The 17,968-nt window shown below is 34.5% G+C and overlaps 1 protein-coding gene across 4 annotated transcripts in view; it reads right to left on the reverse strand.

Annotated features, from left to right (window-relative positions):
* The window catches only part of LOC150087458 (lysosomal-associated transmembrane protein 4A), a 93,687-nt gene that overhangs the window by 24,889 nt on the left and 50,830 nt on the right, over positions 1–17,968 (reverse strand). For all 4 annotated transcript variants that reach the window (XM_090371200.1, XM_090371197.1, XM_090371196.1 and 1 more), the window contains one exon: positions 8,980–9,202. In XM_090371200.1, the coding sequence (XP_090227326.1) occupies positions 8,980–9,202 (223 nt within the window). The remainder of the gene's footprint in view (positions 1–8,979; positions 9,203–17,968) is intronic.

Raw genomic sequence — 17,968 nt, forward strand, 5'->3', positions numbered from 1 at the left:
TCTAAATCAGCTCTGAGATCGATAAATTTCTGCTTCCTAATTGAGCTGCTCTGAAAATCAATCAATCAATCGCACGTTCAAAATCATTCAGATCAATCAACTGAAACATTTTCAGGTTCAGTTCAGCTAGTTTTATGTTGTCTGCAAACTTAATGAATTTTACAGTTTCTTCCAATTCTCCAAACTTGACAAATCTTGAAGAAACTGTTCAACAGTTGACTCAATGATGTTCAGACATTGCATTTGAAGGCTCTGATGGCCTGTTTTCTTATCAGTTTCAAGATCAATGACGTATCTTTTTAAGTTTGGGAAATATTTAAAATGGCCACAGTACACTGTGTTTAAAAACTCCCAGCTTAATTTCAAATGCCTTAATGTTATCGAACATAACATCAAGGGTCTTTACCAGAACCTGTAATTTGGCATTCAAGTCATTTAAATGAGAGCCAAAATCCGTAAAGAACACCAGAGTGCAGGCTGGTTCAGAAACAAATCACTGTAGGAATACAGCTATTTACTAAATGGTCCAATGTCATTACATGCCTAGCAGAGAGAATGGGCATGCACAGGTCACGACTCAAGGTTTGAAATTTTTTTTGGGATGCTCTGAATTCCGTGTGCCATAGTTTTGCCACCCTTGGTTCAGTGTATATCTGTGGTTGATTTTCTGTTTGCTGGACAAAAAAAACCCAAGTGTCAGGGTGAAAAAACCCTGCTTCCCTTGCCTGAGACCAACTAACTCAGCCATGTTGTGAAAAAGCCCATAAAAATTCCTCCCATCATTGACATGACTTGAACTCACCCAGGGTGGGGAGGACAGTGATTCTACCAACTGTACTACTAGGGCTTGCAAACCAGTTTTATAAAACCAGTTAAATCTGTTTTCATATTGAGTTGTTAAAACCGAAACCGAGCTTCTAAAATCGGATTCGAATATTTTCTTAGTTAGCCCTCGAATATAGTTTTTTGTTATGCACATTTTCTTTTGTTTGTTCGTTTGCCTGGATCGTTGAACTGCTTTATGTTTTAAACATGTTTTTTATTTTATTTTAAGGTACGAATCTCATGGGCAAGTGGCCCAAATCTAGGAGGGCTACCTTTTATCTTCCCACCTGTATCATGGCACAATGCAGGTGTACTCATTTACGACTGAGTGAGTCGGAGCAATAGCGTAAAATAAAATGCTCAACATTTCTCCATTCCGTCTATCTTGTTCGCCAGGCAAGTTATTGAACGTGCCTTATTGATGGTTACCCACCTACCCACCCTTTTTTTTTTTTTTTTGGTGCATCGGCTTCTGTGGCCATAATGCACCTACCAAATTTTTTTTTTTTTTGCATTTTACTCTGATCCAAGCCCGAGGCGGGATTCGAACCCGCGACCAGGTTGCCAGGCAGGCACTTTACCCACCTGGCTAGCCAGGTCGGCTGGTTACTCACTAGAAACAGATTCGCTGAATATTGCATCAAATTTCAATCGTAGAAAGTTTTTTGCTTCTTTATTCCTATTAAATTTGCAATCAAATGTTCTCCAAAAAAGCAGCTTCACCAAATTTAGCTTTTATGTAATTTTGAAAATACAATAAATTTAATTGGGGGAAAACAATTGCAAGTAAATAAATAAAAAATTTCTTTCGTGAAAATTTTGAAACTTTAATTGCAGCAATGAAAGACATACAATTAGTCCCGTCACGACATGGTGGTGCCAGGGGTTAACTTGCCTCGTTTAGACTCTTCATTCAGTGCTTGTGGGAGTGACGCATAGTATTGTGCCTTTGTTATCTTCAATATTTTTATTTAAAATTGTCGGTGATATAAATTCCTACTAATTAATATTTATTACTCTTAATGTCTAAGATGAAATCAAATGTATGGAATTATTTTGCTTGAAAAAGCAAAGATGAAGCACAACGTTCGAAATGTCAGAAGATAATGAAGTCGTCTGGAGGATCTACATCATCTTTGATGTTGCATTTAAAGAAAATGCATCAGATTGACATTAAACAAGATAACAGTGAACCTCCCGTAAAAATGGTAAGAACATTAGAAAACTTTATCGTTAAAAAATCTATGGAAGAAGAGATTTCAAAATTAGCTGCTTCAGATGGATTTTCTTTTAATTCAATTGCCAAGAGTGAGTTTATACAATCAAGCCTTCACCTTCAAAGAAATAAATACAATAAATTACCACCAGCCTCAGTGAATGGAATTAAAAATATGATTCTGAATTATTATAAAACTAAGAAAGAAGAACTCATTCGGCATTTCAAAAATTCATTGGTTTTGGGTGCACGGTATTCATTGACTCTAGACAAATATACGTCTATACAAAATAAAAGGTATATGAATATAAATGTGCATTCAAAAGACAATCATTGGTCGTTAGGTCTTATTGAGATTAAATGTTCACTTGATGGCAGAAGAACTGAGCAAATTGTGAATGGACACTTGAAGGAATTTGGTTTGAACTTGGATGAGGATATTGTTGCCTGCACCACCGATGGAGCAGCAATGATGATTAAGTTTGGTAAGCAAATTACGCCTAATAATCAACAATGTATAGCCCATTGTATACATCTGTCAGTTATAGATGTACTTTATGAAAAAGCAATCAATTATGGTGCCACAGTCTCTGAGTCTCCCAAAGACAATGATGAAAATAATGAAGAAAGTAGTGATGATGAAGAAGTTGAAGAAAGACAGCAAGGCATGCTTTATCAAACAGACTTTACCAATGAGCTCATTTATTTCTTCAATCCAATGGCCAATCAGAAAGTCAGAAAAATTTGCAAGCTTTTTTGAAAATCGCCTACCAAAAATGACATATTACAAAATTTTGTTAAAGCAAAATTTAATGGGAAAGAATATAAACTTATATTAGATTGCAAGACTAGATGGAATAGCACATTCTATATGATTGAGAGATTTTTGAAATTGAAAAATTGCATTCCAAATGCTATATGTGCACTGTCAACTGAAGATGTCTCTGACGATGACTGAAAAACACTTGAATTGCTATGTGAAACTTGTGACCAGTTGAAATGATTCTGAAGGCTATAACCTCAGAAGATACAGACTTATTTAAAGCAGAGTCTTCAATAGAATTTCTGCTTGCTAAGCTTGATACAGCAGAAAAACCATTTGCTTTAAAGTTTTTCCAAAGCCTTTTGCAGTGTTACAATGCAAGATGAAATTGCCAAACTGTGGCTTTACTGAGCTATCTACACAACCCCAAAAAGTTTAGGAAAGAAGATTCAGGTTCAAGAACTTTTAATTTTCCAAGTAAGAAAGTTTTGAAAAAGCATGCTGAAGAGATTTATCAGAGATTATTTGCAAAACATTCCGAAGGAGCCTTAGCATTGAATGAAGAAGCTGAAAATAAACGAACTGTTCTTTTAGAAGAAAACAGACTCGTCTAGTTCTGATGTTGGAGATACACTCATGCGAGAGTATGATAGTGTAATAAAGAGATTAACTGAAGAGCCTTCAAAATATCCGAGTGAATTGGAAACCAGCAAAGAATTTAAAATTTTGGAGGCACTAGCAGTAGAAGTGAAAAGCTGGAGAAAGTTTATAGAGCACTGCTGACCATTAAACCAACAAGTGTCCAATCACTGGTCTCTCTAACACAAAAATAAGGTCAAGTCTATCAGGAAAAATGCTTAATATACTGTGTTTTTTTAAAGGATCATTTTCAGAAAAAAGCTGAGCAATAAATAGCAATTTCCCCAAGCTGTTTTTTTCACACTATTTTTATTTATTTATTATTATAGGGCTTATTATTTTTTGTTTACTATACAAGAAGATAGTTTTTATTCAAAGGATTTGAATACAATGTAATTTTGTATAATCTCAAGCTGGTTACTTTTTTGGAGCATTTTAATTTTTTAATTTTTTTTTTTTTTTACTATAAGAGGTGATAGACTTTGTTTAAAAGATTTGATTACAATTTGTACAATCTACCCAAGATAAAATAAATACCTGTGTTATAAGCTTTTAATTATTTTCCCTAAGTCTGAGAAAATCAGTTTTAAGAGTAAACTTTGGTTAAACTCTGTTTTGAAATTTCTCGGTTTTATGCAAGCCCTATGTGCTACCCACAAGGGCTAGGTACGAGCACAAACTGTCCAACTCAACTACTCTTGGTGAAAAAAAGAGAGATCTGGCAGCAAAGAAAAAGTTCCAGAATGGTGCAGCAAAAAATAATTATTTTCATTAAAGGTCTATACATATGTTTTATTGTGACCAAAAGTTCCATTTGTTTTGTTACCTATGAATAAAAATAGGTAAGTACAACTTAGTGTTTTTATTTCTAAACCTCTTTTTAACTCTCCAGAACTATTTTTGATAAGCTCAAAAATCCGAACAAATCGGAAGACCGAACTACCTCCGGTCTCAATTAGTTCATTTGGGTAGCACTAATGTTAATATAGTTAGTAATACAAGGAATTTGGGAGAAACTATAAAGTTTAATATGAAGTACTGGCATTCACATGGTAATCTGAAGTAGTGATGACACTGTTGTCACACTTTATAGTCGTCAAAATTGGTTGCACACTCCATTTCAACTTGCAGCTCAGGCCATACGAAGTCTTCTTGTGCATCATAGTCATCAATTTTCTTCACCAAAAGCAGCCTTTCTGAAGCAGTGTTGAATGACAGAGGAAGGAGTTTCTTCCCACGAAACTATGTCTCTCATTGCGTCCAGCACGTTCCACTTCTTAATTTACATAATGGGAATGTTCCTGGACATTTCCCTGATGAGGTATCTCACCAGTATTTTCCGGTATAACCCTTTAACATGGTAAATAATTCCCTGATCTAGAGGCTGCATGTAGCTGGTTGTGTTTGCCGGTAGGTAAAGAAGGCTAATTTTTTTAGAGCAAATCCTTCACAGTTGTGCGCTGCACATCGGTCCATCAAGAAAAGAATTTCATGATTTTGACCAGTCACCTTCCTATCAAGACATTGCATCCACTCACAGAATAATTTTGCCATCATCCATACATTTTTGTTAATCTTTTAAATGCAAGGCAGGTGTTTCACTCCTTTGAAACATCGTGGTTTTTCATATTTTCTGATGATCAAGGGCTGCAACTTTTCGCTTCCATCTGAATTGCAACAAAGCAGAACCGTTACCCTTTCCTTACTCTTCTTCCCTCATCTATATGTTCGTGCTTTGCACCCAGTGTTCTCTTCATCCTTCCAACATCGTTTCCTTTCTCGAGTTGTTTTTCTATGGCATCACGATTTTTAAGAAATCGTCAAGAGAGTTGAAAATGGAATACCATATTATTTTGCAATTTATTTTGGTTTTCACTCCTTTATCAACCTCGCGAATCAGATTTAACTTTTCCGATATATTTAGCTCATTATATTTCCACTTTGTAGCCATTTCATAGCCCTTTCTTCTAATGTATTTACCAAAATAGAATTTTTCTATAAGAGAAAGAAAAAACTGCCTTAAGGGAAGTATAATCTAACACAGTGTTTCTCAATCTTTTTACTCTCGTGGCACATTTTCCAAAGAAGAAAAATTTCGCAGCACACCAATGTAGTCATAGAAGAAGAAATTTCTAAATTAAATAAATAGAACGAAGAATAATATTAACATTTTTTTTATTTATACTTATATTATATTTGTGTTATGCAAACAATTCTTACAACCAAAATAAAATATTCGGACAATGATGTTAAAATAAAAACGCTAGTTTTTTTTTTAAGATTTTGCGGCACACTTGGAAAATTTTGCGGCACACCCTTTGAGAAACACCGATCTAACACATGATAGTATTCTATCATATTGCATTTAAAATTTATACAGCAGAACCTCTAAATCCTGCACTAAAAAAAACCATAATAATATTAAAAAAGCGTCAAGGAGAAAATATAATGAGCTAAATGGCATGCTTTCTCAAGTTCAAGGCTATGTCCCATGCAGACTTCAATAATCCAGAATGACCTTGAATGGGCGTCTGATAAACCAAAAATGTATAGCTCGGTAAAAGGAGAAGGAAAGCACTATTTGAGCACAGAAACTTATCCACGTAAACATGCAATATGATTGGAGATTTTGAATAAAACGACATGTTTGCAATTCACTGGACCAGATAATGACTTTGAATTTCATTGTACACGTATTTCGAATTGTCTGAACTAAGAAGTACGCAAAATTCTATGGTGTTTGCTGGGGACTACTCTTAACTTCGAATTATTTGATATCAAAATAACAAGGTTTTACTGTATATATATATCTCAACCCTGCATTGCATACAGCACAAATTTTACTTAATATAGAGCAGGTGCTTATTCTTATACTGAGGACAGGGGGGGGAAAAAAACTGAAGTATGACAAAGGCTATAGAGAAAACAAAGAAAGGACATGTACTAAGGGATTTTTGTTAAGAGATGTAATTGAAGCAAAAATGATGGGCAAGAGATCAAAGGAGAAGACTAGAAATGGGGAGAGATGAAGATTTCACATTTTCTGGTTCCTTATTAAAATCATTGGCTACAACTTCTGTTCATTAATATTTCCAAATACTTTACATCTGTTGATTCTTCTGCAATTTCGTTTAAAGGTAAAATCCATTCCATTTTCCATATTGTATTAATAAACGTCCATATCATACCAAATACATCCCCACTAACTACTTTTGGTTTTTCAATAAAAAGATTAGAAGAATCCAGAATAATTTTATTTTAATCAATGTCTCAATTTCAAATGTCATTAAAAGGTCCTTGGGAAACGAGTGGACACTGGGGTCCACAAGCTACCACAAAAGTGTACAGCATATTTGTAACTGCTACATTGAAACACTTAACATTGAAGGCTGTAAACTCCAGTGGAAAACAATTTCCATTTTTAACGTAGAAAATTACAGCAATTGCTGTAATTTTCTACATTTCATTTTTGAATGAAATTTGCATATACCATCCAACCAATTCTTAAGGAGAACACATCACTACTCATTATCCAATTATTTCTAATAACCTTACTTCAGCTCCTAAAGTAATGGCTAAATCAACAAACTGATAGTGCTTATGTTATTTGAAACCTTCCATCTGATTAATGATAACTACAATATAGATTCCACCAACACTGAAATTCACTGTCAACCTATAGGATTTACAGAAATACCTCGCTTAGCACTGCTTCAAACAGCACGGGTTTCACTATAACATGGTTTTCAATTAAGTTTAGGTTGAAAATTTATTGTACATATTAAAACTCATTCAATAGCCTAAACAGGTACTATAAGTATAGGTTGCAGTGCCAATCCTATTGTCTAGCATGCACATGGTACTTTAGCTCCCTTCAGGAAGTCAGCTGCAACGTGCAACAGTGTTCAGTATTCTTAATTCAATCCTGATGAGACGACATGATAGTCTTTCAAACTTTTCATTTCAAAATTTGTTTTTTACCCCTTTAAATACGATCGAAAATATATCTGCATCTTGGCTAGAAATCACTGCCAACAACATGCGTTCTGTTTGGCAACATGTTTTGCCCCATTTGATTTCACTGGTTTTGAATCGCAAGTACAGATAATTTCCGAAAACATTGTGAAGGTCGGAAAAGACTTTGGATTAGAAACTTTGGACACTGCCAATGTACGTGACTGCATTGACTCACATGCAAATGACTTAGACGATGCAACTCTCCTTGAAATTGACAAGCAAACTGTATATGCAGAAGAGGAAAACTATTCTGAAGTGGATAACACTGAAGTGCCACCAAAACAATTTTCAACAGAAGACCTGGAGAAAGTTTTTTTTTTTTTTTGGGGGGGGGGGGGTTGACATGGCCTGCGAGGCGATTAAGAATGGAAATCTGAATGGTGAACGTAGCATCGAGATACATCAAATTTTAAAAGATGGGATTCGATGCTACAAAGATGTGTACGCCAAGAAAAAGAAGAGATGGCTTCACCAGACTTCATTATTGAAATACCTAAATAAACAACCGCTTTTTTAAAGCTTTTTTCTCATCTCACATGATGTTACCTTTTCATTAATAAAATTTTTTGCAATATTTTTTTAAATTTCCAATCCTTTTAACTGGCTATCAAGTGCAAATTGTTTCTCTGGTACGCATTCAATTAAAACCCATTATAATTATACCTCAATCAGCACGGTTTCACATAACACAATAGTTTCAGTACCAATTATCAGTACTATGCGGTGTATTGCTGTACTCACTTTCAAACTTGAATAAAAGACATGAAGGTTGAAAACAAGCAGTTTATATGGTATAAAACCAAGTTTGATAGCTCATGATGTTAACCATTCTATTGTTTCCTCTTGGTCGCCCACTATGTGTGATGTGAGCCATGTGATCAAGTTCAAAAGCACATGTATTTGAGTGGACATCAGTTCAAGCCCACATGGCTGTTGACAATTGCATTCAGTGTCAAAATAATATCTTTATTATGTTGTGTGTGTGTGTTCTGTTTTCACTGCAAATTATTGGTGTTGAAATACCTACAAAAATTTGCAGGCTTTCTGGGTATTTCAGCTATAGTTAGCAGTCTCAGACAGAGGGAGTAGGGTTTGCCAACTACAGCTCTGATTGAAGGGGCCTTCAAGAATTTCAGAAGACTTAAATAGTATTTGATCATAGATCCTTCTACAAAAGGTAACAGGTGGAGAACCACTGGATTCGAGAACGTTATAATCAATGTATTTTAATTGTTTTAGACATTAAGTTAATTTCATGGAAATATTTAATTATAGTATATGACTTAAGCTGCATTTGATTAAATCATGACAAAGTAACTATTGAAAATGACTATTATACACTTTATAACTAAGTTTGTCAAGGTATAGAATCAGTAACTAACATTGATATTTTTTCATTTATCTTGCAAGCAAATCATATTACGTTAACTCAGTTTATAGCTATTTATAATAAGACTTATCAGTGCTAATACTTTTTCATAATTTCACTGAGAAACAGAAAATTGTTAGATAAACTTACGAAGCTGCCATTTTTCTCTGCTGAAAGCATAATTTGCTGCAGGTCCAGCACTGAGATCAGGTAGTTGGGGGCTGTAGTATTCAGGTGCCATGGCACCACCTGCAACAGTCTGAGGTGATGTAGTTCCAACCCCATTTCCTGCCCATGTGGCAAACCTACTAGATATTGCTTCTGGATGAAGAAGAACACTAAATAACAGAGCAAATGCTAATATATGAAGAACCTAAAATATAAATAAACTTGTGTTACAACAGATGAAAGAAAACAACACTTGTTAAACTTAAAATAATAAAATTTATCATAATTTATTAAGAAAAGAAATGAAAAAAAAAAATTAGCATGCTACTCTCTTAGTAGTACTAATGTCATAGAGTAGCAATAGAAACCAGGAAGTAAGAAAAGAAACTGAAAGAAATCTAGGAAAAATTATCTGAAATCAACTAATCTAGAAATGGACAGAACAATTTAGCAAAAACAATGGTAACTGGACTAACTATGCTGCTCAAACAGTATAGTAAAAAAGATCAAATTGGGGTGGGGGAAAGAGTCCAATGAAGAATGACATGCTACAAAAAAAAAACCTTGGGCAGAACAAACAGGACCTAAGCTTTGAAGATATGAGCAAATTCTTCAGTATTTTTGAGTGAAATTAGTACATTTCTATGGTGAACATTACTAGCTGAAATTATTCAAATGAAATCTTCATGTTCTTTTTGTAAGAGCAACTGTTCCAGGATTTCTTTTAATATATAATAAATTCATGTCCTCAGAGTTCTCCTAGTGAACCAATACCTTTAGAGGGAAAGTACAACCGGTATGGAATGGCCAGCCAGATCCTCAATCCAACAGAGCATGTATGGGTAGAATTCTCTAGATAGGATGGATGCCAGCCGCAAGACCCTCCCCACAACCAGAAACTATACTGAGCATACAATCTGCTCTTAAACAAGAATAGGAAAATGTTACCACCAGCATTAGCATTGTCTCAATACAGGAAATCAATGTCATAGCTATACTTATATATCAGACTCATCAATATGCTAATTTTGGTTAATCAAACTTATTTACATATTTCAAAATCTGATAAAAGATTTTTTTTTATACCTTAGTTTTTAAGCACCAGTACATATAGAATTATGTAATAATTTAATTCCTTATTAAAAGAAGTAAAACAGAAATGTAATGAATGGTATTTAATTTTTCCACTGGATAAACAGCATATTGTGCATACTGATGTATCTTAGTAAATGGAGAAAAACTAGCATTTTGAAAAACTCAAAAATAGCAAAGGGAACATATTGGTATTGACATCATGAAACATTCCATGCTTCTGTTTTCCAAATCAGAAAAAAAAATAAGAAATCTAAGCATTTTCCATCTGTGAAAACTTATCACATTCAAGAACAGCTGATATAAAGAACAACATGCTTACTGATGAACATGAATTCTGCCATTGTTATCAGGGAAAAAAACCCAAAAAACTCAGTAAATGAAATTCATGAATTGCAGAGCAATGCATTGTTAAAAGAGCTCTGTTTTTGAATTGCTAATTTGAATTCAAAAACTCTTAAAAACTAAGTGATTTGAACCCATTATTTAGGTTCTATATAAATATATAAACGCTCTGCTCTCATTTGTAGAAAAAATATATATATCAAGTAATAGGAAGAATTGAGGGATCAAAATATGATTCAGGTGATCATTTTTATGCAAAACTGGGATGAACTATATCATTTTAAAAATAACCTATATCATTTAAAAAATATAAAACTTTACACAACTCATTAATATTAAATTTCTAAATGTGCAGCAGTCAAATTGGGATATTTCTATAAATATCATCCAAATACTATGTTAGATGTCAGAACAACTTAAAATTTTAGGCAATATGATCATCTTAGATCCATTTCACACAAAAAAAATTTTTTATCACAAGTATCTTCTAAAGCAGGGTAATGTAACCCGTACAGCAGTAATAGATTCTTTCAGGGGTAATGAAAGGACTACTGCTTTAGAAGCGGTGAACAATATTTGTTCGGTACCACCATAGCAATAGTTGTTTCCAGTTACTTAACAATAGAAGATATAAACAGAAACTGTTTGGCTCGGGGACATTCATTAGGCTTCCTCACTCTGTATTCATACTACTGTTAACAGGAGCAGCAGGAGCCTAGCGATCAACTCTGAGCCACCAAACAGCTTCCATATGGAAAGCAGCAATAGCTACTTTTGATTTGAACTTGTAGTGCTAAAGTAAATAATAATAATAAATTATAACAATTTTAAATAACATTATATCACAAGCCCACAGAGAAGAGGTTTTAAAATTAAGAAATTACAACTAAACACAAATGATCAAATAAAAACCAACTCCATCTCTCAAACAGAATGGAAGTAACACTATTCCAAACTATGGTATAACCCTGGCACTAGGGAATTGGAAGATGAATCTGTGGTAACTGAAGATGAAGAAAATATAACAATGGAAGAACTACAGTTAATATTACAAAAATCAAAAAGCCCAGACGTAGATAATTTGAATGTAGAACTATTTAAATATGGTGGCACCTTATTAAAAAACACAGTACTAAAATTATTTAACATTATATGGCATAAGCAACAGATACCCAAAGATTGGGAAACAGGAACAGTAATCAATTTACACAAAAAAAAAGGCTCCAGAAATAACCCTAACAACTGTCAACTGCTTCAAAGCTATATTCTAATATACTAAAAGAATAAACTTAATAAATATTATTATAATTAGCTATATGGTGCAAGGAAGCTTGAGGCTTTTGCTGCACCAGGAGGGAAAACAAAAAAAGAAGAAATTCCTGATTTATCCAGAGAGAGAGAGAGAGAAGTAGAAAGGAATCACCAAGAAAGAGAAGAATGGTGATATCCAGCTTAGGACCCTGGGTGTGCCAAGCCCATACTCAACAAATACAGTGAACAATTCTTAGAAGAACAATTGTGGGTTCAGAAAAAGGAGAAGCACAATAGATGCCATTTTCTCATTACAACAAATTCTGGAGAAAAGAAGAGAATACAACCTATCAACATTTCTGCTGTTTTTACTGATTATGAAAAAGCATATGACAATGTAAACCGGGAAAAACTTTGGCAGATTCTACATGAAGATATCCCAACCCAACTTCAGAAAGCGATACAATGCCTATATAGAAATTCAAAAGTCTGCATAAAATATTCTAATGGCCAACCAACTACCAGACCCAATTAACACCAATAAAGGAGTCAAACAAGGATGTGGACTATCACCAAATATATTTAATATCTACATCAATAAAATTATTAAAGAATGGAAACAAAACAATTAACAACAGTACAGTTGAACAACAGGAATAAAATCCAAACTATATTATATGCTGATGATCAAGTTATGCAAAATCAGAAAATGAACTACAAAAAAAGCAGCTAATGAACTGAATAAAACAGGCAAAAAATATGAGATGAAAATCTCCACCTCAAAAACAAAATCAAATGGGATCATTTGGAAAAAACATACAAAGTCAATTTTTATTGATGACAAAATAATAGAACAAATATCTGATTTCTCCTATTTGGGAAATTTAATATCAAATGAAGGGAAAGACACACACTAAACTACAAAAATATAATAAAATAAACGGAACGATTAAACACCACTTCAGAAAACAAATGACAACAAACAAAATTACGACTGCACAACATCACTTCAAAATCAGCCCTCTTCTACAGCTCTGAGACATGGATCATAAATAAAAAAGATGCACAAAAATTAGAAGCAACACAAATGAGACTTTTAAGACCATTATTAGGCTTTACAAGACTAGACCACCAAAGAAATCTAGATATTTGTGAGAAATTAAAAGTAGATAACATAGTAAATGACATAAAACAGTATCAGAAACAATGGATCAGCCACCTTTAACTACAAACCTACAGGCAAGTTTTTTTTTTTTTAATAAAAACCCCAAGCACGAGAGGTATTAGAACCTACAGTACTTAGTACCGTGCTTGGGTTGGAGGTTGAGAAGACAAAAGATGATATTTGTTGACATTAGACTTGAACTTTGTAAACTGTAATTTTCAGGAAATACATATGAAGGAAGGTTGTTCCAGAAAACAGCAGTTGAATGAATAAATGAGGAAGATGAAGTTGGTTCTGTGAGTTTGAAGTTAGACAGTAAATGGATGTTGGCAGCACATGTGTCAGACTGTTTTGAAAGAGAGAGAGTGGGAATTATAGAAGCCAATTCAGAAGAACAGTGTCCATGGAAGTATCTGTAGAAAAGGCATGCAGCAGAAACAGTACGTCTATGAGACAGAGTGGAGTCGTTAATTAACCTAACTGCCCTCTTCTGAATGGAAAATCTAGAAGCCCGAGAGAGGTTTTTGGGGCACCACCCCAGATGTGGGAACAATACTCCATGGTAGGGCGGATTTATGATTTGTACAGAGTGAACAACTGTTTGGAAGAAAAGTAATGCCGAGAGCGAAAGGGAAAACCAAGTTTTTTAAATGCAGGGGAAGGAATATTTGTAATGTGCTTGTGCCAAGAGAGATTAGAAGTCAGGGTAATCCCCAAAAGAGATATATCATTTTGCCTAGAAAGCGGAGAGTCACCAAAGATAAGCATAGAGCAGAAGAATCCTTTTTCCAAGATATAAGACAAGACTGAGTTTTAGAAGGATTGAAATTAACTAAATTGTCTTTGCCCCACTGGAAAATTACCTGGAGATCGGCATTTAAGGAATTGGTAGCGGATATTCGAGAAGTTGAAGCTGATCGAGCAGGGCAAGGTTTTCCAAAATGGAAAGTGGAGTGCAATGTGCTATCATCGGCAGAACTATGGATAGGATTTCCAGACAAAGGAAGGTCATTAATATACAAGAGGAAAAGAGTGGGGGAAAGAACTGAACCCTGGGGGACACCAGCATTAGTGGAGCAGTTAAAAGACAGAGAGCCATCTACCATCACCCTCAGTGAGCGAAGAGAGAAAACTGGATAACCAATTATAAAAAACAGTTGGCAAACCATAAGATGGAAGCTTGTTTAGAAGACCTTTATGCCAAACACGATCGAAAGCCTTTGAGATGTCAAGAGCAACTGCTTGCGTTTCACCAAACTTTTCCATTGAATTTGTCTATAAATATGTAACATAAGCCAGAATATCACCAGTGGATCAACACGGAATCCATACTGGATCAGACGGAAAGTTTCTAGGTAGTTTAAGAGTAGAAGTAATTGCAATGGGAGGGACTTGTCACCCTTTTTAGGAACTGGCTGGATATGAGAATTTCCAAGCAGAAGGAAAACACCTTTGGAATAAGAAAGTGAAAAAAGGCGGCAAACAACAGAAGTTAAGTTCAGGATCACAGGTTTTGAGACTACACTGATTACAAAATACCATAATGACAGAAAACTACCATTTCATTTCTACCACTAATGCCATGCAACTTCTAACATTTGTGATATTTTACCATAACTGATTCTAGAGATGAATGCAGTTGAAATCTACACACACTATATTTTAAAATTAAACTTAGAAAGCACTTGAACTACAAAATAAATACAGAAATTAATTAATACTGTTAAGAGCTATACATAAGCCAAGGTGCCATTCCTCTCCTATGAACCTCTCACCATCCCTATATAAAAACAAATATGAATAAACAAATACATAAATAAAACAAAAATAAGATTTAAAAAAAAAAAAAAAAATAGAAAAGAGGACAAAAGCAACACTAACTGTTGGAGGAGTGAACGCATGGCTTCTTTTCCAAAGGAAAATGCCCACACCCCAAACAAGTGCTACTAAAATCTAAACCCTATCAACAGCATTAATTAATCTGCTATATCTATTTTGTGGTTCAAGTGTTTTCTAAGTTTAATTTAATAATGATATATCCATGTCTTCATTCCCCATAATAAATGGTTATATTCTGTTTCACTATATAGTTATTGAATAAAAACAGGTCATTAGTCCAATGTATTTCTAATTAACATATGATTTTATTACCTTCCTCTATAAAATACAGTATTTATGATAAAAATTCATTCATATTCACTCACTGTATAATGGATAAATATCTGGTTGAAATACTCTGTATTTCCACATTAAAATCAGTATCAAGAAATTCATCAACAGTTGCAAGGTAACTTTGTCAGTATCACAGTTTAACAAATATTTTGTAATAGCAATGGAAAGAAATAGAGGTGAATAAGGACGTTTTTGTGGATTTGACAAAAAACATCTGAGAAGGTAAATTGGTGATACTGAAAAACTGATAGAGAATTTATACTGTGGTAAAAGAGGTTATACTAAGAATCAGTATGAATAATTCAAGAAAATCAAATGGGCAAAGGTGAGACAAGGATCTCCCTCCCTCCCTCCCTCTCCCTCTCTCTCTCTCTCTCTCTCTCTCTCTCTCTCAGATTTGATGATATGGCAGTTATCTTCTAAAGAAGAGGGATTACCATTTTTGTTAAGATTTGAAGAAAATTGTAAAGAACATGGGATGAGAATAAATTTTAAGGCTAAATTTATGATAGCAGAAGGGGATAAAAAGGATGACAAACGACAAGAGGATAATGAACAATATTCTTGTTGAAACCAGCCAGAAAGGAAATGTGACAATTTTTTTTAAGTACTAAAATTAAGTCTGCTTATACAGAAAAATAATACACACGAAAATAGCACACACGAAAAATGTTTTGTGTAAACTTCTTTGACAACACCTACTAAATTTCAAACACCTAGAATCAAAATCACGAACAACGTAATGGTTTATGCTCACACCTGCTACTTACTCTACCAAATCAAAATGTTAGTGACATTAGTATCATACTTGAGTCAGAAATATTTAGTATGAACAATGTAATGTTTTATGCACATGCCCACTGCTCAACTCTACTGAATCAATGTTTGGAAGAGATTATTAGGCCAATAGCCTAATTGGCTCATTTGACTGTAGTCATTTGCTGAATAGTATGATTGCAACAATACAAGTATTTGTATTGTTGCAATTCTATCAATACTATCATGTTACTCTGTCATGCTTTGTTGCAAATTACACATGCAGCGCTAATGAGATCTGCAAGAAACAACAGTATCCACACATAATACACTATCGAAACTATGACTTGGCTCAGAATCTCAACGAGTACAAGCGCGAGATGGCAATGCTGCACATTCCATTTCGCAATGAGGAAACAGAGATACTGTCAGAGATGAAATATGCCAAGATCTATGACGACAATGAAGCGCTCGTACTAGAACAGCGTAAATTGTACGAGTTGGACTTGGACATTTGCAAAACGATGTGTCAAGACAACGACAGTGACCCCGACAAAGCATACGGTAATGATCTGCATAGCCTTGTAATGCGACTGCGAGAAGAATCATCCAACCAGCGAGATGAATGAAGATCTAAAGCTGGCCACACCCAACCAACTCAACTGCAAAGAAATACAAACTTGATGACCAACGAGGACTTCTGGAACTTAATGAGAATGGCCAATAACAAGCAAAAGATTCTACTTGTCCATGTAATTTGGAGTCAGTTATCTCCCAATTGTAAACCAATTCAAATATTCTTGACTTGCCAAGCTGGTTGCAGAAAAACATTTATGATTCTATTTGTGCATGTAATTTGGAGTCAGTTATCTCCCAATTGTGAACCAATTCAAATATTCTTGACTTGCCAAGCTGGTTGCAGAAAAACATTTATGATTCTATTTGTGCATGTAATTTGGAGTCAGTTATCTCCCAATTGGGAACCAATTCAAATATTCTTGACTTGCCAAGCTGGCTGCAGAAAAACATTTATGATTCACACTTGATGGAAATATACAACCGTTTCAGTAATACAGACTAATACAACATTACATGCGCTTCAACTGGTAAGGCTGACGTTGTGATAGATGGAACTACTGTGCACACTGCCCTCAAGATATCCATTTCTCTGGTTACCAAAAGGTTTCTGTCATGGGTGGCAATGGTTAGCTCCAAGTCACCTAAGTGGTATGCCCCAAATCATAAATGTTTTTCTGCAACTAGCTGGTTTATGCTAGCTCTGAGCACATCCAAGATCACCTCACATGATCTCCTCTCCCAACACCATTCTTTTCGCCTTTCCCATGAAGCTTTGCGCTGGCAAATGAGTTAGTGTCAGACCCCATCTGGAAAGTAATTGACGTCATTTCGGTCTCATAAAATAATTACAAATTGGGTTTACTACTGTCCGAAATTTAGTAGGTGCTGCCAAAGATGTTTACGCATAAAAACCTTGGCAGTTTACTAAAAAGCTGACTGGAAAATTTCGATAGTAGTAGTCAGGAAATTAGAATCAGAACTGCAATGTGTAACACAGGATTTGACAGGAGGAGGAAACATATTTACAGATGGAACAGATAAAGTTCAAGGAAAAGCCAGTTAAATGCTTTATCAGGCTAAGACAAGACAGGCAATAAAGGATGAGGATATTAAAAATTGAAGCTTTCGAGATGTGGGGGGGGGGGTAGAGTAAATGAAAGACAGATCACATTAGAAATGAGTAGAAAGTAGGTAAAAATTGAAATATGATAAAGGCTATAAGAAAACTTGCATCGGACATATACTGAAAGGACAGTTTGAGAGATAACGGAAGGGAAAGTGATGAGAAAGAAAATAAGAGGAGGAGGGGGAGACAAATTGGAATGCTGGATGATTTGATAGAGGCCGACAGATATTGTGGGTTGAAGGAGGGAGTTAAAGATTCAACTGAATTCTGGTTGTCACTGGCCTGCCTAGTGGCAGTCAATATTTAAATTTTATTATTCAGTTTAAGATTAACTGGCAGAATAAATACTTCTTTTTCACATCAGAAAAATTTTTAAATTAACAATATTTTACTTTTTCTGACAGACAAGTCTTTAATATTGTCTGATATAAGCCTGGCTTATAACCTATACCTTCATCTGAAATTCTAATTGACATTTTTATTTC

This window comes from Mastigoproctus giganteus, chromosome 4 (assembly GCF_048544385.1).
Source record: "Mastigoproctus giganteus isolate SK-2022 chromosome 4, ASM4854438v1, whole genome shotgun sequence".
In the NCBI taxonomy this organism is placed as follows: Eukaryota; Metazoa; Arthropoda; class Arachnida; order Uropygi; family Thelyphonidae; genus Mastigoproctus; species Mastigoproctus giganteus.